Source organism: Papio anubis, chromosome 8, assembly GCF_008728515.1.
Source record: "Papio anubis isolate 15944 chromosome 8, Panubis1.0, whole genome shotgun sequence".
Lineage (NCBI taxonomy): Eukaryota > Metazoa > Chordata > Mammalia > Primates > Cercopithecidae > Papio > Papio anubis.
This window is the reverse complement of record NC_044983.1, coordinates 40,209,902-40,232,412: the sequence shown is the minus strand read 5'-3', so window position 1 is coordinate 40,232,412 and position 22,511 is coordinate 40,209,902. Positions and strand designations below refer to the sequence as shown.

The window sequence follows — 22,511 nt, the reverse complement described above, 5'->3', positions numbered from 1 at the left end:
ACGAAAAGAACATCAGGGTCACCTGGGAATGGTTTGGGGGTTGGTGGAGGGGGAAAGGGGAGGGAGAGATTACAAAGAAGCTTGAGAAGACCTCTCTGGGGTGACAAATGTCCATTTTCTTATTTGAGGTGATGGCTTCATGGGGGTACACATGTTCACAATGCATCAATTTACCCCCTTTTAAAGATACACATTTATTGAATGTCAAACATACCTCAACAAAGCTATTTTTAAAAGAGATTAATGGCAAAGTCTATGGAAAAGACCAAACTTACTAGCTATGTGACCTTCCCCAAGTTGCTAAACCTCTAGTTTCCTAATGTATAAAGTAGGAATCACATTATTTTCCTTGTAGGGTTGTTGTGGCAATTAAAAATAACACGTAAGATATGTTTTGCACTAAAAATACGCTCAATGGCCGGGTGCAGTGGCTGAACCCTGTAATCCCAGCACTTTGAGAGGCTGAGGCAGGCAGATCACTTGAGGTCAGCAGTTTGAGACCAGCCTGGCTAACAGGGTGAAACCCTGTTTCTACTAAAAATACAAAAATTGGCCAGGTGTCATGGTGCATACCTGTAATCCGAGCTACTCCCAGTGGAGAGGCTGAGGCAGGAGAATCACTTGAACCCGAAGGCACAGGTTACAGTGAGCTGAGACTGCATTACTGCGCTCCAGCCTGGGCAACAGAGCAAGACTCTGCTTCAAAAAACAACAACAACAAAAATGCTCAGTATGTGATGTAAATTAAAAAATGCTCGCAAGAGTAATAAGAAAAATAATCATCACTTGACCCCTAAATGTCCTGCTTTTGTATATCTGGAGGGCTTTCTATGAAGGGTTTGAAGGCCAGAGCCCTGGTCAGCTATATAATTCCTCAAGTCACAGTTTCATGTACAGTGACTTGGAGTTCATTTCATGATAAGATGTGACCCATTTCATCTTTTCTTCCCACTCCCTCCTCCTTGTTCTTGCTAGTTTGGCCAGAGCTAAAAGGGGTTTCCCTCAGTCTCTGCCATTGTGCAGCCCTGCTCCCAGCCACCCCACCTTCACAGGCTCATCCTCCCCGCTCATTTGGGACCTGGAACCAAGTAGACTTGTAGGGAAGAAAACTTTCCTGGGGAGATTAAGAGAATGCATGCCGAGTACACAGCCCGGCTCTGGGCACGTTGAACACACAGGTACATGTTAGCAATTGCAGTTCCACTAAATGTGCCTGAGGTCTTTCTGTTCCAGCTGCTGGGTCCTCACACACCTGGAGAGCTCTGCAGTGGTCATGGGGCTAGTGGAGGCCCAATCCTGTTGTAGGAAAGGGTGGGGGCAGGAAAGCAGACATCAGCCCTGTCCTCATGGGTTTGTATTTCCGAGAACAGCCTTAGCAAGGGCCCTAGGACAGCCTCAGAGATGGGAGGGATCATCAGGAGCTGAAGCTGTGAAAATGCCATGAAACAAGAAGCTGTCCCATCTGTGAGTGTGTGGGTGAGAGTGTGTGTGAGTGTGTGTGTGTGTTCATGTGTGTTTGGGATTTGTCATCCCCATTCCCCTAGCACAGTGCCTGGCATGTAATCGGACCTCTCTTGTTTTGGTTGAACAGTGAGTGGATGAGAATAAATGGAGCTAGTGATGTAAAAGCAGGGGAGCAGGTGATCAGGAGCTGAGGCCCTTAGCGGAGGGTTAAGAGGGCAACAAAGGAGCCCGCCTGGCTTGAATCAAAGCACAGCCTGGGGGCAGTTGGATGTGAGTAGAGGTGGGGGTAGGGACTGAATGGCAGAATGGAGCATTTGAACTAGGTTTGAACTCTAGGCTGGGGGTTGTCTGGACATCTCTGGATGGCAGGAAGGTCCCCAGAGAGATGCAAGGGGCAGCCCTGCCCATTCACAGGGTTCCCTTTCAGCTCCGTGGGCTTTCCAGCTGCTGTAAGCACGTACTTGTTTCCTGGTTTCCTAGACAGGCCAAGCCCATTGGAGAATCTTGTCTTCTATTTCCTTCTCCCACCCAAAGAGGCACCTGCTCTGAAGGGACATCAGAGACCTCTTTCTCCTGTAGCAGAGGTCCTTGCTCCCAGCCAGAGGAGGGCTGAGAAGCCCCGGATGGAACGCTGATGCCCCCACAAATGCACATGTGCGTGCATGCCACTCACTCAGTGTCACGGTCACTTATGAACATCAGGGAGCCAGTGCCAAAGCCAACCAGAACATCAGCAGGGACTCCCATCCCAGCCAGGGAGCAGGAAACGGCAGATGGGCAGGCCATGGTGACTACGGGTCATGCGCTCAGGGCATGAGCGAGCTGGCTCCCATCCCACCAGGTCAGTGCTGACCTGCAGCTGGGACAAACAGCTCAGGGCTCTTGGACACAGGGCTTTGGGGCGGGCAGACCTGGTGCCTCTTGGTGCCTTCTGACCTTGCCCCTTTTGAGCCCTAAGAGCCCTCCCCTCTGGCACTTTAGATCATTCAGAGTTTCTAGAACCAATAAGCAACTTGAGGAGGGTGACACCTGGCCACACCAGAAGGTTGTTTCCCATGTGACCACCACATTGAGGTCTGTGGGTGTTTGGTATACCCTGGTAGGCCCCTCAAGGGCAGCCTGGTTACTACCCCTGGTTCTGGTGGCTTTTCCTTCCCTTTAAGGTACATCCCTGAGAACCTAAGAACTGAGCTAAAGTGAAGTTTTGAGTAGAGGAGCTATATCTATTTCTGCCCAGCCATGGAGAAGTGGAGCTTTCGCGGGATCAGAGACAGATTGGAGCACAAGTCCTTTGGATAAAGGCTTCTTTATCTAGTGCTCTGAACTGGATAAGAGAGAGTCCAATCTCCTCTTCACCATCCAGCAGGGAGCTCCCCCATCTCTGCCTCACACCCTGGCTGCCCCCACCCAATTCAGAGCCTTGCTTCTCTTGCCTGGATGCCCAGGCAGTAGCCAGAAGGCCTGAGCATTGGACCTGGAGCTTGGAAAGCCCCCAACCCACCCTGAATGTGCATGCACCTCTCTGGCCATGCCTGCGTGTGTGTGTGTGTGTGCGTGTGCGTTGACCTGCATGTGAATGCGTGGGACAGGAATCGCTGCTGGAGCATGTTGCCCTCTGTCTGCCCATCCAGGTTACTCCTCGCTGCAGGACGAGCTGCTGTCCCCTGCCTCCCTGGGCTGTGCGCTTTCCTCTCCGCTACGTGCAGACCAGTACTGGAACGAGGTGGCCGTCCTAGACGCCATCCCCTTGGCGGCCACGGAGCATGACACCATGCTGGAGATGTCTGACATGCAGGTGTGGTCCGCGGGCCTCACGCCTTCCCTGGTCACTGCTGAGGACTCCTCTCTGGAGTGCAGCAAGGCCGAGGACTCTGACGCCACAGGTCACGAGTGGAAGTTGGAGGGGGCACTCTCAGAGGAACCGCGGGGCCCCGAGTTGGGCTCTCTGGAACTTGTGGAGGACGACACAGTGGATTCAGATGCCACAAATGGCCTTATCGATTTGCTTGAACAGGAGGAAGGTCAGAGGTCAGAAGAGAAGCTGCCAGGTTCTAAGAGGCAGGATGACGCGACAGGTGCAGGGCAGGACTCAGAGAATGAAGTGTCTCTTGTTTCAGGCCATCAGAGGGGGCAAGCCCGAGTCACATACTCCCCCACCGTGAGTCAGGTGACGGAGAGGAGTCAGGACAGGTAAGAGCTTGACTGCGGGAGCAGGGTCCCTTTTTGTCTTCTGGGCTCCTGGGTAAGATTGTGCCTGGCAGTGAGGACAGAGGTGTTGATGCCAACCCTGACCCTGGGTTCTAATTGCACAGGAGCAAATACATTCAGTCTGGCAGACGCCATATATAGGAGTGTAGGTGCCATCTGCAAAAGCCAGTGCCTCCCCAAGACCCCACCAGGTATGCCCAGCAGGAGAGACCCCGAGGAGCACTGAGAGAGCACACGTTGGGACATTAGGGCAACGGGAGAGCTCACTTACATACATTAGGGCACTTGGAGGTCTCACTTAGGGACATTAGCCTGCTGGGAGGGCTCACTTAAGGACATTAGGCTGCTGGGAGGGCTCACTTAGGGACATTAGGCTGCTGAGAGGGCTAACTTAGGGACATTAGGGCACCCGGAAGGCTCACTTATGGACATTAGGGCGCTAGGAGGGCTCACTTAGGGACATTAGGGCGCTGGGAGGGCTCACTTATGGAACATTAGGCTGCTGAGAGGGCTCACTTGGGGACAGTAGGGCTCGGAAAGAGCTCACTTAGGGATATTAGGGGCACCGAGAGGGCTCACTTGGGGACATTAGGGTGCTGGGAGAGCTCACTTAGGGATATTAGAGTGCTGGGAGAGCTCACGTAGAGACATTAGGGGGCTGGGAGTGCTCACTTAGGGACATGAGAGCACTGGGAGAACACACATAAAGACATTGTGGCGTGGGGAGGGCTTACTTAGGGACATTATGGCATGGGGAGGGCTCACTTAGGGACATTAGGGCGCCGGGAGGACTCACTTAGGGACATTATGGCGTGGGGAGGGCTCACTTAGGGACATTAGCGTGCGGGAGGGCTCATTTTGGTACATCAGGGCACTGGGAGGGTTCACTTAGGGATATTAGGGTGACGGGAGGTCTCACTTAGGGACATTAGGGCACTGGGGGCCTCATTTCTGGACATTAGGGCACCAGGAGGGCTCACTCAGGGACATTAGGGTGCCAGGAGGGCTCACTCAGGGACATTAGGGCACCGGGAGGGCTCACTTAGGACATCGGGGCACTGGGAGAGCTCACTTAGGGACATTAGGATGCTGGGAGAGCTCACATAGAGACATTAGGGGCCTGGGAGCACTCAGGGACATGAGGGCACTGGGAGAACTCACTTAGGGACATTAGAGGGTGGGGAGGGCTCATTCAGGGACATTAGGGCATGGGGAGGGCTCATTTAGGGACATTAGGGCACTGGGAGGGGAATGCTCAGGGACATAAAAAGGGTGCCGGAAGAGGACTCCTGGGACATAGGGCATGGGGATGCTCACTTAGGGACATTAGGGCACCAGGAGGGCTCACTTAGGGACATTAGGGTGCTGGGAGGGCTCACTTAGGGACATAGGGCATGGGGATAACTCACTTAGGGACATTAGGGCACTGGGAGGGCTCATTTAGGGGCATTAGGGCGTGGGGAGGGCTCACTTAGGGACATTAGGGCACCGGGAGGACTCACTTAGGGACATTAGAGCATGGGGAGGACTCACTTAGGGACGTTAGGGCACCGGGAGGACTGGGGCATTAGGGCACTGGGAGGACTCAGGGACATTAGAGCATGGGGAGAACTCAGGGACATTAGGGCACCGGGAGGACTCACTTAGGGACATTAGAGCGTGGGGAGGACTCAGGGACATTAGGGCACTGGGAGGACTCAGGGACATTAGAGCATGGGGAGGACTCACTTAGGGACATTAGGGCACCAGGAGGACTCACTTAGGGACATTAGAGCATGGGGAGGACTCAGGGACATTAGAGCTTGGGGAGGACTCACTTAGGGACATTAGGGCACCGGGAGGACTCACTTAGGATCATTAGGGTGTCGGGAGGGCTCACTTAGGGATGTTAGGGCACAGGGAGGGCTCACTTAGGGACATTAGAGTGTGGGGAGAGCTCACTTAGGGTCATTAGGGAGCCGGGAGGGCTCACTTTAGGGACTGTAGGGTGCCAGGAGGGCTCCGCCGGGGCCATCAAGGCATAGGAGGAGGCTCCGCTTAGGACATTGGGGTACTGGGAGAGCTCACTTACGGACATTAGGGTGCCTGGATTGCTCACTTAGGGATATTAGTGTGCCAGGAAGGCTCACTTAGGAACATTAGGGCGCCAGGATGGCTCACTTGGGAACATTAGGGTGCCAGGACGGCTCATTCAGGGACATTAGGGCACTGGGAGGGCTCACTCAGGGACATAAGGGTGCACTTAGGTCTACTTAGGGACATAGGGCATGGGGATAACTCACTTAGGGACATTAGGACACTGGGAGGGCTCATTTAGGGGCATTAGGGCATGGGGAGGGCTCACTTAGGGACATTACAGCATGGGGAGGGCTCACTTAGGGACATTAGGGTGCCAGGAGGGCTCACTTAGGGACATTAGAGCATGAGGGAGGACCCACTTAGGGACATTAGGGTGCCAGGAGGGCTCACTTAGGGACATTAGGCTGCTGGGAGGACCCACTTAGGAACACTGGGGCACTGGGAGGGCTCAGTTAGGGCCATTAGGGCACTGGGAGGGCTCACTTAGAGCATCAGGGTGCTGGGAGAGCTCACTTAGGGACATCAGGGCACCGGGAGGGCTCACTTAGGGACATTAGGCTGCTGGGAGAACTCATGTAGAGACATTAGGGCGCTGGGAGGGCTCACTGAGGGACATGAGGGTACTGGGAGGGCTCACTTGAGGACATTAGGGCTCAAGGAGGGCTCACTTAGGGACATCAGGGGCTTGGAGGGCCCACTTAGGGACATCAGGGCGCCGGGAGGGCTCACTTAGGGATATTAGGACACGGAGAGGGCTCTTTTAGGAACACTGGGGCATGGGGAGGGCTTGCTTAGGGACGTGAGGGCACACAGAGGGCTCATACAGGAGAGCAATGATGAGGCTGGGGGAGACTATGGGTCAGTGCGCTGCTGGAGCTGGTGTTCTGAACTCCTCTCCCTCTGCGTGCTTCTGGTTGAAGGCCATATTTAGTTGAAGACCATATTTAGAAGCACCAGTACCCAGGAAAGTTATTTGTGTGCAGTCACACAGCCTGCATGTGATGGAGCTGAGAATGGCGCCCTCCCCACTTATCCCCTTTGAAGGAGGAGCTGGTGGGCTTATCTGGGGCAGGACAGAGCTTTCAGCTGTAGAGCAGTGGGTCTCTCCTCCCCAAGCTTCCTGGGCTGAGAAGACCCCCCCCACCCCCCGTGCTGCAGCAGAAAAGCAGCGTCGGCAGGTCAGGAGAAGGGGGTGCATTTCCCAGACACTGCGAGTCTGCAGCCGAGGGCAGGCTCACCTTGGAGCTCTCATCATCCCATCTGGGCCAGGGCCTACACTACGCCCCTCTGCTGAGTGCAGGGAAGGATGCCAAGGCAAGCCAGGCCCTTGCGGTTACAGAAAGAGATGAGACAGACATGAGGTGGGGCTCACGTTGTCCTCCTGGGCTAGCACAGGAAGCAGATGACAGAGGAATCCCCTTTCCTTCAGGTCACCTGGCTTGCTAAGTTTTCCCTAAAGAAAGGACACGGTTCTTGTGCCCCCAGGCAGCTGTTCCAGGCCCCCACCCCAAGGAGCTCAGGACTGGCCAGGTAAAGGAAAGCTATTCTTGTGTCCTTTCCCCACCTGTGTGACCCTTCAGTCCCACCCTGAGGCCCAGGCTGGTAGGGTCATTCCACAGGATCCGTTCAGCGTAGCCCCAATGCCCTAACAGGAAGGGAAAGGAAGTAGTTTGGAAGTTGAGACAGCAAAGATTCAATTTTTTTCCCTACACAAATCCTTGGATTCATGGGGAGGATTGAACAGATGGAACTTAAGCCGGTGTGAAGTGAAATAGTGGCCTTCCCGGGAGAGAGGCACCTTCCTGGGACGGCCGTTCCTTCAACAAGCATTTATTGAGCACCTGCGGGGGCTGAATGCTGGCCCCTGCATTACCCAGCATTGCTAACTGGGGACATGAACGCCTGGGCTCTAGGCCTATTGTGTCACTTCCTGGCGCTGTGACCTTGGTCAGCCTTCTAATGGGGACAGATGAATTTCATCCACTCACTCAACAGTATTTATTGAGTGCCTACTGTGTGCCAGGCACCTATAAAGAGTGCCTGGGTGCCGGCATCGAATGGAACAGAAAAAAGTCTCTACCTACAAGAAGCGTGGTTCTAGCAGGGAAACTAATAAGAAACAAGATAAAGTAAATAAAATTAGAAGTCATTAAAACAGAAATTCTAGATAATATGTGCTAAAAAGAAAAATCAAGCAGAGAAGGAGGACAGGAGGTAGGAGTGTGTGTGGAAAGGCGGCCGGCTGGAATTACAGATGGGCGGCCAGGGGAGGCCTGCATGAGTGCCAGCTGAGAGACTTCAAGGAATTGAGGGTGAGCGTGAGGACATCTCAGGGAGGATGCCCCATAGAAGGCCTAGCCCTGTGAAGGAGACCGTGCCTGGCACGTGCCCTAACAGAGTAACCAAGCCCATGAAGCTAGGGAGGGGAGGGTGAGCAGGGTAAGCTGCACCTGCCTTGAGAGGAGGCTGGCGCAACCTGGCAGAGAAGCAGGAGGTGCGTCGGGAGGAAAGGGCCGTGGGCTTATGGGCTGGAACGGCAGCGGTGGCCGTGCTGAGAGGTGGGTGGGTGCAGGACATATTTCCGAAGTATCTGCTGGCAAATACAATGTGGGGTAAGAGAGGAAGAGAGGGGTCAAGGAGGGCAGTGATGTCCTCGACCTGCCCGCTGCAAGGATGAAGATACCTGGGATGGCAGCAGGGATGGGGTGGGACAGGCTAGGGGAGAAGATTCTGAGTGTGGATTGGATCTCACTGTCCTGGAGATGCTGAGTAGAGATCCAAAGTAGACCTGTGAGCCAGACCCATCTCTACAAAATTTTTTAAATAGCTGGACGTGGTGGCATGTGCCTGCAGCCCCAGCTGCTCAAGTGGCTGAGGCGGGAGGATGGCTTGAGCCCAGGAGTGCAGAGCTGCAGTGAGCTGTGATTGTACCACTGCACTCCAGCCTGGGAGACAGAGTGAAGCACTGTCTCAGAAAACAACAAAGTAGAGATGTGGAGGAGGCAGCGGGATGCACACAGCTGTAGTTCGAGGAGGAGAGCCGAGCTGGAGACACACATCCAGGCACGCTGAGTGTAGAGATGGGCTTTGGAACCATGGGATGAACAAGCTTGCTTAGGAAGCAGATGTGGACAATGGTGAGGTCTGAGAACTGAATCCTAGGGCGCTCCAATGTTCAGAAGTCAGAAAGTTATGAGGAATCAGCAGAGGACACAGAGCAACAGTGGCCAGAGAGGAAGGGGGGACACCAGGCCAGCACCTTCCAGGAGCCATAGGAGAATGTGTCTCGAGGGGGAGAGAATGACCACCTTGTCAGATGAGGACTGCTGAATGGGAAGGGCCCAGAGAGCAGAAGGAGGTGGTGGCAGAGTTTGAGGATGTGGGATGAGAGTGGAGGCCCCAGTGTTTGGACCATTAGGGTGAGCCAAGTGCCCTGGGAGCCCCAAGGGCGAGCCGTTCACCCACAGCGAGGGACCAGTGGCCTTTCCACCTGGACAGCATTAGATGAGCCACGTGTACCCCTCTGAACCACAGCAGTGAGGTGGGCAGTGTGCTCACGTGCTCCTGACCTTTGAGGGGATGAGAGGACAGTCCGTGTCCTTGATGAGCCAGAGCTCTGGAGGGGGAGAGTGTCTAAAAGGAGTGAGACTGATGGGTGACCAGGTGTCCTTTCTCTCTCCCCGGCCGGCCATCTGCTGCCTCCCCTGGACCCCAGACTGCAGGACTGGGATCCAGACGGCTCCATTGTCTCATACCTGCAAGATGCTGCACAAGGTTCCTGGCAAGAGGAGGTCACGCAAGACCCACACTTATTCCAGAGAACGAGCACCACGACCGAAGAGCTAGAGCCCAGTGGATCTCAGGAGTCCGAGAGCGTCCTGGTGTCTGTAAGCGAGCACACGCGGACAGAACAGCCCGAGGCTGAGAGTTCCCAGGCCGATAGGGACCAGAGGCAGCAAGGTCAAGGAGAGCAGGTGCAGGAGGCCAGGAACACCTTCACCCAGGTGGTGCAGGTGAGAGCCTGAGGGGAGCTGCATGCTGCTATTCCTTTCCAGCAGCGGAAGGGACCGGGACTCCAGGGCTGCCTCTCAGACACTCAAGCCCTGAGCTAAGCATATCTCCTTCCTTTAACACTTGTGGTGGTGCTTCCCTTTCTCTAGAAGTCAAGGGTAAGGCCCGCCTTTCTGCGTCCCGGATCCTGCTAAGGCGCCTGTACCCGTTGGGCAGCTGCTGATCAGAGTGGCAGAGCAACTTGCTCAAGACCACAGTTTCAGAAGTGGGCTCTGAGCTAGGTCTGGCTGACTCCAAAGTTGTGGCTTTTGTTGGTTTTCTTGTTCCGCCTCGTTTTAGAAAGGCCTAGGAACCCAGCACTGGGCGTCGGGCTTACTCTCCTCCTACGGTGTCCTGTGTGATGTGCCCAAGGTGCTCTCTTTCCAGCACCTCAGGGTCCTCATTGGTAAAGGAGGGAGTGATTGGAATGTCGCTGAAGTTACCTGGCTCTGGAATTCTGTGGCTATTCAGGTGGACTCTGGATGGCGGTCACCAAGTAGAAGAGGGGCCCTGGGATAGAGAGGTCTCCTCTCCTGCTCCTGATTTCCCAGGCCTCTCCCTCTCCCGGCCCTCCCTCCTTTCTTCGACTTCTCTGGACTCCCTTTGAGTTTGCTGAACTTCATTTTGTTTGATTCATTCCCCCCTCCCCATTCCCAGGCTCCATGATGATCTACTTGTGGCCAATCTTGTTTCATCTGCACCCCCACTTTCTCCTGCTGACCTATTATTTGGAAGCACATCCTGGCCATCATATTAATGGGTGTCTTTTCCATTTGTGTTCTTATAAAACATGCACCGCTGTTCTCCACATGTGCGTGTTTAGTGTGTACATGAACGACATGTTCTGTCTCTTCCTGTTTCCAGGCCTCATCCAGGCATGGTGCTTCCTCCTCTCCTTCCTCTCTTTCTTTCCTTCTCTCCCTTCTTTTCTACCTGAACCTCAGACTCCAGGACTAGGGTGGCTCTGGAAGGAAGACCCTGAGCTGCCGGCCATAGAACTGCTAGGAATTCAGTCAGGTTTTATTTAGAATGCTCCCCTGCCAAGTATGTGCCCCAGGCGGGGCCAGCACCTGTGTGCACTCCTCACCACAGGTGGCCCGTGCGTTTCTTCCATCAGGCCCTCCTGGGCACCTAGTTCTCCTGCTCCCAGAGCACACGTGATCTTAACTGGGTCTCTTCTCCTGAATCCCTGGGGAAAGAGAAAGACGCCTATAGCACTTTTTCCCACTGCCTCTCTGCAGTCAGCCTTTGGTGAGGGGAGCTAGAAGGGCCTTCTAGATCACACATCCAACCCCCTCAATTATAAACGAGGGCACTGCGGACCAGAGGAGCCAAGGGCTTTCTCCAGAGTCACACAGCGGACCAATGTCAGGGACCAGTTCCCAAGCCCTACATCCTCACGTCCAGCATGCACGTGCAAGGCCAGCATGCCCAGCCCAGAACTGGAGACGCTGATAGGAGGGCCTGGCAGGCTGCTGCCGGTGCCTGTCTCACAGGCCCCAAGGGCTGATAAGGAGACCCTTGAAGGTGACTGATGGTTTGCAAAGCACCCGCTTATTAGTATTTCCACTGGACCTCTGAAAACAGTGACAGGGAGATAGAGAGATTGCTTGTAACTTGGGACTTGGGAGGTGGCCTGAAATGACTGTGACCCAGCTGATTTCCCTGAGGACTTAGGAGGAAATATCTGAAGTTGGACTCTTCTTGACTGGGCCAAAACCAGATGTTTCCCCATGCCTGGCTTCTTTGCACATACTTTCCCCCATGCTTTCTTGTTGAAATGAGGAGCGTTGTGGAGTGAAAGGCATTTGGAATGTGACTCCTCCGTTTACTTACTCCTCTACCTAGGCAGAATACTTTACTTCTGTTTCCTTTGTGTAAAACGGGAAGACGATAGAACCTCCTTGGTTAGGCTTGTGGTAAGGTGTCTCTGAATTAACGTGAAATCCACAAAGAACCATGCACTATCACAAGCATTTGCCATTATTATTCATAGTGTTAGCATTCAAAAGCGGCATGATTGTCCCAGCAGCCTTGAGGGAGAGGAGTGGGGAGAGCACTTTAATCCCTGCTTCACAGATAAGGAAACTGAGGCACAGAGAAGGTACCCAGCCTTCCCAAGACCCCACAGTAGGTGAGTTGCGGGGTCAGTCTGCTGTGTCCCGGATCTGTGTTCTTTCTGCCATGCTGCATTGCCACTCAGAGAGGAACAACCTGATCTAGAAAGTGAAATTTTTTCCAGCCACAGCTGCTGCGGCTGCATTTGTGAATCAGCTCTGTAAACACGAGTTAATATGCGTGGTTCCTGTTCAGTGGGTGTTGATAGCCCAGCCCTGGAAGAGCCTTTAAGGACAGGCCTTAAATAGACACACCAGCTCCACGCTTCAGTTTCAGGAGGCTGTGCCCCGTAAAGGAAGGGTGCAAGGGCCTGCGAGCTGATAAGAATTACAGACTGGCTTCCAGGTGGCCCCACCACCTGTGCTGGGCCCCTGCTGGGCTCACTTGACTGTCCGCGAGCCCATCACTCACCCTTTTGGGGCAATTTTTGAAACAGACAAGTGTCCAGGGTATTAGCTGGTCTCATCCCTACCATGCTGGGGAACATCATTCAGATCACTGCAGTAGCAGCCCGAGGAGACACACAAGTAGCTGGTTTCTCGGGCCATATTATTTTCTGAAAGTAAGAAACTTTCCGTGGGCAGAACTCTTTCTAGTTCCCATGGGGACGGGCAGGATAGGCGAGAGGCCGAGCCCCCACTTCCAGCTCTCTGGACAGGGCGGGGCAGGGCGGGGTTAGGCAGCAGTGGGTGTCACTCACACAGTGACTTTCACTTGTGCTTTCAGTGCTCAGGACATGGGCACCTGCCAGCTTCCTTCTAGCCCGGTTGGACAGCTCCAGCAGCTGGTTTGGGGAGCTAAAATTGTAGGAGCGTGATGTCACCCGGGCCACTCAGGGCAAAGACTGGCTGCTGGGCAGAAGGGCACTTGGGCTGGGCTGCTTCAGCCGAGAGGGCCATTCGGTGTCCTACCCAGAGAGAGAGAAACAGTGAGAGACGAAGAGAGCAAACCAGAGAGATAGGGAGGGGGAATGCAAGGGGTCCCTGGGGGACTCAGGAGTCCCAGTGGAGAATGAGAGGCGGGCCCCCCGTGGCGGTCCGGCCCCTGGCTGCTCTGGTCCCCGGAGGACCGGGCTGGTGAGGAGGTGAGGATGTGGACTTTCGTCACCCAGCTCCTGGTCACACTGGTGCTGCTGAGTTTCTTCCTGGTCAGCTGTCAGAACGTGATGCACATTGTCAGGGGGTCCCTGTGCTTCGTGCTGAAGCACATCCACCAGGAGCTGGACAAGGAGCTGGGGGAGAGCGAGGGCGTCAGTGACGACGAGGAGACCATTTCCACCAGGGTGGTCCGGCGGCGGGTCTTCCTGAAGGTAACCGCCTGGCAGGAGGCCGGCAGGGCTGGCGGTGTGGGCGCCGGAGGCCAGGGCTGAGGGGACACTGCTGTGGGGAGCTCCGGACCCAGAGTTGGGAGACACTGGAAGAAAAGGACCAGGAGGTCCCTCCAGGATGAGGTTGTGTATGGGAGCCAGAGTGTGTATGGCGCCCACCAGAACCTGCTCTCTGGTGCCCAGTGCGTTGTGACAGTGACATTAAACACTCAGCTTTGGGTCTCAGGAGGCTGTGCTCGTCCTGTTTCCTTCTTTGTTTCTTTCCTCTTTCTCTCTTTTCTCTCTCTTCTCTTCTCTTTTTTCTTTTGTTTTTAGAGGTGAAGTCTTGCTCTTTAGTCCAGGCCAGAGTACAGTGGCATGGTCATGGCTCACTGTAACCTGGGCTCACTGTAAATTCCTGGGCTCGAGTGATCCTCCCACCTCAGCCTTCTGAGTAGCTAGGACTACAGGCACACACCACCATGCCTGGCTATTTTTAAAAATTTTTCTGTAGAGACGGGGGCTCACTATGTTGCCCAGGTTGGTCTTGAACTCCTGGACTCAAGTGGTCCTCTGGCCTTGGCCTCCCAAAGTGCTGGGATTGCAGGCATGTGCCACCATGGGATTGCACCCGGACTGTTTCTGTCACCAACTGGCTCTGGGATTTCGGGCAAGTCACATTCTGGGTGATGCTGCCTGTTGAAGGGCTTTTCTATATTGCAAAGTGCTGTAAAAATAGGAAACAGGTGCCTCACTTCCTCTCTCAGGGCCTCCTCCGTTAGACTTGCATAATTGCCCCCATTTTGCCGGTTCCCAGGGGGTGTTGTGAGGGCCGAGTGCACAATTGCAAGCTTGGGCTGTTCATCTTCAGGCCTCCCAGACCCTCAGGGGCGTCGCCCACGCCCTGGGAGCCCTGGCGTGGCTCCCGCTGCATGCTGAGCCGGAGTTTCCTGCTGGGGGAGTTATTGGGCCATGGCTATTTTGGCTGCTGCTGTTTCATTTCCTCTTCCTCCACTCTTCCTCCCCGACTCCCACTCAACAATCTTGCATTTTCTCCTCTTCTCTAATTCCAGGGCAATGAGTTTCAGAATATTCCAGGGGAGCAGGTGACAGAGGAGCAGTTCACGGATGAGCAGGGCAACATTGTCACCAAGAAGGTGGGTGTAGAGTGTTGTTCCCCTCTGTGCTGGGGACAGGCAGGTGGGCTAGAAGCTAAAAGGCGGTAGAAGCCAGCAGCTTCTCCCTGCTGCCCTCACAGCAGGTGAGCACGGCCAGGCTGGCTGCCCCCGCGCCCAGGAGGGATGGAGGGCCCAGGAGCTGGGAGCTTTGGTCATCTGCAGTCCAGACACGGTGTCCTCACAACTGCTTTGTCTGAGTCAACCTGAATAGCTTCTGCTGCTCCCTTCCAGAAGGGCCGGCCCCAAGGAAATATCCCAGACCTAGTCCCATGATACCTAACCCTGAAAACAGCTGTTAAACAAGCAGTTTGAGCATCCCAGGCCTACCATGGGCCTCCTTAAATAAAATGGATGTGGGCAGGTGTGTCGGCTCACACCTGTGATCCCAGCACTTTGGGAGGCCAAGGCAGGAGGATCGCTTGAGCCCAGGCATTTAGATCAGCCTGGGCAATATGGCAAGACTTCATCTCTAAAAAATTTTTTGGCCGGGCGCGGTGGCTCAAGCCTGTAATCCCAGCACTTTGGGAGGCCGAGACGGGCGGATCACGAGGTCAGGAGATCGAGACCATGCTGGCTAACACAGTGAAACCCCGTCTCTACTAAAAAATACAAAAAATTAGCCGGGCGAGGTGGCGGGCGCCTGTGGTCCCAGCTACTCGGGAGGCTGAGGCGGGAGAATGGCGTGAACCCAGGAGGCGGAGCTTGCAGTGAGCTGAGATCCGGCCACTGCACTCCAGTCTGGGCGACAGAGCGAGACTCCGTCTCAAAAAAAAAAAAAAAAAAAAAATTTTTAAAAAGGAAGAAAGAAATACACACACACACACACAGTTAGCCAGGCATGGTGGCGCATGCCTGTAGTCACAGCTATTCAGGAAGCTGAGGCAGGAGGATCACTTAAACCCAGCAGTTCAAGGCTGCATAAGCTTTGATTGAGCCACTGTACTCCAGCTCCAGCCTGGGTGACAGAGTGAGACCACGTCACCATAATTAAATAATTTAAAGGAAGTGAAAACGCATTGGATTGGTAGCAGATATTAATTCAGAGACATGATCTTGCCTGTCAAGTATGGGGCACGGTGCTAGCTATGGGTAAAAGAGAGGAGGAGCCAAGGCAGGGTCTCGAATGTGCTTCTGCTGGGGGGCAGCTCGCATCACCCTGGAGCGAGGCTGCTTGTGCGTCTGTCTTTCCTCCTGCACTGTGAGCTGCTTGCAGGCAGGGACCGTGTCTGGCTGATGTTTCATCTCCCACTCAGACCACATGGCAGGTACAGAGTAAAGGGTTTGAATATTTGGACAGGTGAATACGGGAGTGGGTGGGCGAAAAAGAGATGCCCTCTGCCCTTAGGCGCCTGGGAGTAGAATGGGGAAGAGCGCAAACTTCCATCCATACCAAAAAGCAAAACAGAAGGCTGTGGGCTCAAGGGGGAGGCCACACCCAGTCACACCTTGGTCATGGAATGGCACTGCCAAGGCCCCTTCAGGGCTGTCTGGCAGAGGGTTTTCCGTAAAGCGATGGGGCAAAGGCTGTCCCTCTTCTTGGCCTCTCAAGGAGGGACTCCTAGGACAAAGGCTACCTCCCCAACTCGGAGCTCATTCCTGGGACCTGCTCTTGAGGGCTTGACCAGCGTTTTTTGTTTTTGTTTTTGTTTTTTTTATACAGAGTGTTGCTCTGTCGACCAGGCTGGAGTGCAGTGGTGTGGTCTAAGCTCACTGCAACCTCCACCCACCAGGTTCAAGTGATTTTCCTGCCACAGACTCCTGAGTAGCTGGGATTACAGGTGCCTGCCACCGCACCCGGCTAATTTTTGTCTTTTTAGTAGAGACAGGGTTTCACCATGTTGGCCAGGCTGGTTTCAAGCTCTTGACCTCAGATGATCTGCCCATCAGCCTCCCAAAGTGCTGGGATTACAGACATGAGCCCCCGTGCCCGGCCTGACCAGCCCTTTCCTCCTTCCCTTCCTCTCCCAGATCATTCGCAAGGTGGTTCGGCAGATAGACTCGTCCAGTGCCGACGCTGCCCAGGAGCACGAGGAGGTGACTGTCACGGGGCCCCTGGAGGATCCCAGTGAGCTGGAGGTCGATATTGATTCCTTTTTGAAACATGCCAAGGTACTGAGGCTCCCGCGGCCCTGGGGGACCCAGCGCCATCACTGCCGCCTCGCTCTGCCCATCTTGCCGGGCCATCTGCGTGACACCTCCCTCCACTCACCTCTTCATGAGCTCTCCCTCCAGTCTCCCTTCTCCCCTGTGGGCAGTGTGTCTGCCGCCTCCGTGTAGCCTCCTTTCAATTTTCTGCCTGTGTTCTGCCCATCTTTGCCATCTATCCTGCTTTCTGTCTCTGCTGCTGTCTGCAGGTGGAGCTGAGAGGGAGTGGCCTACAACCGGACCTGATAGAGGGCAGGAAAGGGGCGCAGATAGTGAAGCGGGCCAGCCTGAAAAGGGGGAAACAGTGACCCCGAGCCGCTCTCCTTGGAGTAGCCTCTCGGGAGGTAACGCAGCCCTTTTCATCCCCTCTGCATGGCCTGTTCTTTGGTGGAGTGGCTGCTCCCTGTCTCACCCGATCCCCTCCCAGCCACCCCAGCATGATGTGGGACAAACAACTTGCGGCTATGTCTCGAGGCAGAGATTCTCGCTTCCCAGCCCTACTAACAGCGACTCTGAGCCCCAGCTTCCTCATCAAGGAAACAGAGTTAATAACATCCACTTAACAGGGACCGCACGGTTTTGTAAGAATGCCTTTTGGGCCGGGCACAGTGGCTCATATCTGTAATCCCAGCATTTTGTGAGGTCGGGGCGAGAGGATTGCTTGAGGCCAGGAGTTCAAGACCAGCCTAGGCAACAGAGCAAGACCCCATCTCAAAAAAAAACAAAAAGCCAGAAAGAAAAAAATGCTCTTTGAAGAGTAAAAGCACTCTGTAAATCTAAGTGGTAATATTATCTTGGAAACCAAGCAATGGGGGTCTAGAAGGTGGTGGACAGGGCACTGGAGAGGACAGGAGAGTCTGTCTGGGCTGTGATGTTTCAACATAAGAGCTCCAAGACTGAGGACTGGACTGTCTCTTGAACCTGGAGCCCAGCTACAGTTCTGACCTGGCCAAGGCTTAGCTTCTCCTTGGTGTTTTGTGAAACATGTTGCTCCCTTGCTTTCTAGGAAAGGGCTGAGCTGACAGGCCTAAGGGGTGGACGACATGCTTTCTGCAAGTCAGGAGACCGTCAGGGTTGGGGCCTGGGCCATGGTGCATGTGTGTGAGCACGGGGTAGTGTGGCCACGGAGCGGGGGCGTGCCGTGCCGTGCCGTGCCATGAGGGAGGGACATGAAGATGCTGCACGATCGCGACCGTCTCCAGCAGGTGTGTGCGGTGCTGGGGGCTTCAGTGGCCGGCTCTGATCTCCATCCTCCCTGGGGCATCCTGTACTGAGCTGCCCCGAGGCCCTTCATGCTGCCCAGCTCGGGGCAGCTCAGTACAGGATACCTCGGGGTGGGAGTCAGCAGGAGGTGAGGGGGCATGGTGGCCCCAGTGCAGCACTAACCGGGTCGTTACCATTCACACCCCGGGGCCTGACTCTGGGGCCGAGCAGCAAGGAGGCTCTGGCTTTCCGCTTTTGGCAAAAATCAGGGCCCGCTGCCTCCTGAGCCACCAAAAGTGCTGACTCTGGGCTTCCCGATATATCTCAGCACTTGGGCAAAAAAGAGGACTGGCAGATCCAGTTATAGGATAAAATTAGACCTGACATCTCAGCAGCTTAAGGAGGTCACCGTGTTAACCCCTGCACTGCCAGGGGTCCCACTAGGCTGCTGGTTTAGAAGACTCTGAGTAGCTGCTGTTGGGTCCTGGAAAGAACCCAAAGATGCAAATAATGTTTAAAAGCAGCAAACGGAAAGGAAGAGTACACTCTTCTGACTTGTTTTTCTTATGGTAGCAGTGGCAGCTGTGGCTTTAGATTTCTGTTTGGCTCAGGTTCTATGGATGCTCCTGAGCGGGAGAGAGGCAGCCCAAAAGCCAGGCTAGGGGGAAGGAGGGAGACTTGAATTTCATTTTAATTTGCTGTAAATGATTAGCAGTGTGGCTGAAGCCCCCACCCCAGGTGATTAAGGACCAGACCACACTAGCGTGGGTGTCAGAAACACGGAGCAGCCCGGCTCTGGGACAGCACTTTGCCCTCTCTCAGTGACAGGCACAGGGACAAGTGTGACAGTGGCGGCGGGGGAAGAGGGCGAGGAGGGGCGAGAGCAGTGGCAAGGGAGAGGCGGAGAAAAGCTCCTGCTGAAGTCCCAGAGGGTTAGGGGACAGCATTAAATGCCCTACCCTCCCAACCAGGGCTAAGGCTACAGAGAAGACGGTTGAGGGCCCGAAGGCTTTCTAATTTACTGCCCCCACCCCCGACGAGCATGTACAGTCGGTCCTCATCATTCACCGATTCGGCATTTGCGAATTCGCCTACTCATTAACATTTATCTGTAGCCCCAAAGCTGACACTCACCGTGCTTTTGCTCATTCATGGGCATGCACAGAGGGGCAAAAAGTTTGAGTCGCCCAACACGTGCAGTCCCGGCTGAGGATGGACAAAGCCACACTCTGCCTCGGTGTTTCATACTATAAATAAGTGTCCTCCTCACAGCTTGTGTAGTGCCACATTTTTCGAATTTTTGGTTTCATTGTTTAGAATGGCCCCTGAGGGAAACGCTATCTGGTGTGAAGCGCAAGAAGGCTGCGATGTTCCTTAAGGAGAGAACGGACATCAGATAAGCTCTGCTCAGGGATGAGTTAGAGTGCCTGTGCTGGTGAAGTCAGTGTTAATGAGTCAACCCTATATATTACATAAGGTGTCTTGAAACAGAAACGCACCTAAGACAAAGTTATGTATTCATCAGTTGACCAAAATATTGTGGTCAGAGGCTCGCGGGAGCCTAACCTTGTATTTTCCTTAGGAGCAGTGGTTCAGTATTCGCTAATTCCATGTTCACAGCGACTTATTTGTTTATTTATTTATATTTTGAGAGGGAGTCTTGCTCTGTTGCCCAGGCTGGAGTGCAGTGGCACTATCTTGGCTCACTGCAACCTCCATCTCCCAGGTTCAAGCAATCCTCCTACCTCAGCCTCCTGAGTAGCCGGGATTACAGGCGTGTGCTACCACCCTTGGCTAATTTTTGTATTTTTAGTAGAGACAGGATTTCACCATGTTGGCCAGGCTGGTCTCGAGCTCCTCACCTCAAGCAACCCGCCCTCCTCAGCCTCCCAAAGCGCTGGGATTACAGGCATGAGCCACTGTGTGTAGCCTCAAACAGTGACTAATTTATAGAACGGAGCTATTGCAAATGACTAGAATGGGCTGTATTTGTTTCAAAGAGTGAAAGCTGGAGCTTGTGTGTCTAGAATTAAGGCCTCTTCCTCCTGCTTACAGGTTGTATGGCCTTAAGTCATTTAAAAGCCCTGAGCTTCAATCTCCTCAAGGGAGGATGAAAATAGTCCCTTTCGATGTGTTACACTTCAAGAAAAAGGTTTCAAAATAATAATGGTAACTGTGAGCACTGATGTGAAGAGAGTAAGTAAGAATATATATGCCCTGGGACTCAAATAATTGCAGGTCTTGTCTGTAGTGTGACTCAGAGCAAGTCAAATGATCTCCCTAAGCCTCAGGTTCCTTAGCCATAAAATAGCAATAATGCCAGCATTTCCCTTGTAGGATGGTTATGATGGTTGCTGAGTTTATGTTTGTGAAAGGGCTGTCTAGGGCCAGGCATAGTGACTCATGCCTGTAATCTCAGCACTTTGGGAGGCTGAGGCAGGAGGACCACTTGAGATGAGCCTGGGCAATGTGGTAGGACCCTGTCTCTAAAAAAAATTTAAAAATTAGCTGGCCATGGTGGCATACACCTGTAGTTCCAGCCTCTGGGGAAGCTGAGGTGGGAGGATCGCTTGAGCCCAGGAGTTCAAGGCTGCAGTGATCTATGATTGTACCACTGCAATCTAGCCTGGACAACAGAGCAAGACTCTGTCTCTAAATGAAATAAAAATAAAGAATGAAAGAGACTCTTTTCTAACCTTTTGAAAGGTGAGGGGACCCAGGAGAAGAGGTCAGAACAATGCAGGAGTCCTGAGCAGAGTGAAGTGACCTAGATCCTCATCCCACCCCTGTTCTTGCCACTGCACCTCCAGAGTCTCAGTTTACCAAGGGATGAAATGGGCAGTCATGCCAGCATGATGTCTGAGGTCTGAACTTTCTCTTCTACTCAGTGCCTGGGCAGTAAAGTAGATGGGAGATCCTAGACTATCTTTCCTAGGCCGCACATTCCATGATGGTCTCTTATTTGAGGAGTGCTTCCCCTTGGGGCAGGCACCGTGGGGAGCACCAGGAGGCTGTTCTTGCCCTCGGTATTTCTAATCCAACCAGGGAAATATGCAGACATCAAAAAGCACAGACAGACAGAGACGGTAACATTTCTAGAGAGCCAAGTAATTGTTCACATTCATACAATGCTAAGCACCTATGTGTCTTAGCTTTTTTAAACATCACACCTCTCTAATGGGTAGGTCCTATTACTGCCCTCATTTTACAGCAGAGAAAACTGAGTCACAGAGCGGGTACAGCACTTGACTGAGGTCAGGCAGCACGGGACTTGAACCCAGGTGGTCTGGCTCCAGAGTTCATGTTCTTACCCATTCGACTCTGCTATCTCCCGATCAGAAAAGGCAGCCTCTTTTTTTTTTTTTTTTTTTGTATTTTGTATTTTTACAAAATACAAAAGGGAGAGCTTCCAGAGTGGAGAGGGGTCTGCTCCAAGGATCAGGAAAGTTTTGTGGGGTGGAAATGTTGAGGGCGGCAGGCAGAACCTCTGCAGAAAGGAGAGTGGAAGGCAGCCTTGACAGGAGAAGCGTGACCAAAGGCAGAGAACAGGAGGGTAGAGCATATTCAGAGGCTTAGAGGAGACAGTCAGGCCTGACTGATGTGATGGCCCGGCAGTGATGAAAGCATCTTCCCCCTACGGTGACAGCACTGTCCACCCACTGCAGCAGCAGTTCCTGGTTTTACAGTTCTACAGCAGCCCCTGGCAAGGAACCCGGCACCACCCTCCCATCCCTGGGGAACCACCCAAGAGCTGAGTTCTCCCTGCTCCCTTCCAACACTCCTCCCCAACACCTTCACCTGGAGAACCCAAGACAGCTCCATGTCTGGGGATGGCACCACCTGGGGATGAGCTCCTGCCCCCCCTGTGTCGCTTCCTACCCTGCCCAAGAGATTGTCACCTTCTCCCTATTGAAGCATCCTCCTTTCCCCAGTGGTCCCAGGGTCCCTGCAGATAGAACATGAGTGGCTGGTCTTGAAAACATGGAGTTTTCACCCCAGGTTGGAGGCTGGAGGCCCCATGGGAACAGGAGAGTTTTCTCACTGCGAATCCCAGGCTGAAGAATGTAGGCTTAGCTCCTCCAGCAAATCTGCTCTTCTCCAGACTAGGACTCAATACAGGAGGAGGAGAGGAGGATGCATCTGCTTTTCAGAGATCTTGTCCATCTGAGGGGAATGGGGAGAGCAGCCAGAGGCAGCAGTCAGGAAGAACTGTGGACCGGAGCTGAAGGGGAGCTGTCACCCTTGAAGCATGAGCTCCCAAAGCCAGGGAGCCTGTCCGCACCATCCCTGGGTCCCCAAGGCTGGCGCATGGCAGACATCAGTGCATGTTGGCAGAGCTGAACTGAGAAAGTGAAGGTGTCACCTAGCCTCACCTAGCCCCTTCTTGGCACAAGCCCTGGCTCAAGAAAAATGGCCCTTCCTAAGTACAAGGATCTGCTGGGGGGATGTCTTCCCAGGTGACCACATAGGCACAGGGGCCTCTGCTCCTCTCCCAGGACATGGAGCACAGCGCTGTCCTTGGCCCATACAGAGAGGCATCCTGGAGCGCTCGAGCACTCAGAAGGAATTCATGAGGCCTATGTGGCGGCTCTGAGGAACAGCCTCTGCATAAGGAGCAAGAGAAGGAGGGCAGCATCTCAGGAGGTTGGGCCTGCAAGAGCAGCACCCTCTGCACGTCGCCTTGCCTGGGGAGACTGTTTTTTCTGAGTCAGATTCGGCCTGAGCTGCCAGCACAAAACTCTGTGTGTAGGGTTTTTGCT

The 22,511-nt window shown here is 53.9% G+C and overlaps 1 protein-coding gene across 23 annotated transcripts in view; it reads left to right on the top strand.

Moving 5' to 3' along the window:
* ANK1 (ankyrin 1) overlaps window positions 1-22,511 on the top strand; it is a 242,666-nt gene that overhangs the window by 217,546 nt on the left and 2,609 nt on the right. For 7 of the 23 annotated variants that reach the window (XM_031669503.1, XM_031669512.1, XM_031669511.1 and 4 more), the window contains 5 exons: window positions 3,096-3,654; window positions 9,467-9,764; window positions 14,299-14,382; window positions 16,372-16,512; window positions 16,758-16,892. In XM_031669503.1, the coding sequence (XP_031525363.1) occupies window positions 3,096-3,654; window positions 9,467-9,764; window positions 14,299-14,382; window positions 16,372-16,512; window positions 16,758-16,856 (1,181 nt within the window). In that variant the 3' untranslated portion in view covers window positions 16,857-16,892. Of the gene's footprint in view, window positions 1-3,095; window positions 3,655-9,466; window positions 9,765-10,597; window positions 13,229-14,298; window positions 14,383-16,371; window positions 16,513-16,757; window positions 16,893-22,511 lie in introns of those variants that run through there. The other 16 variants (XM_031669506.1, XM_031669514.1, XM_031669509.1 and 13 more) reach the window with 9 other exon arrangements.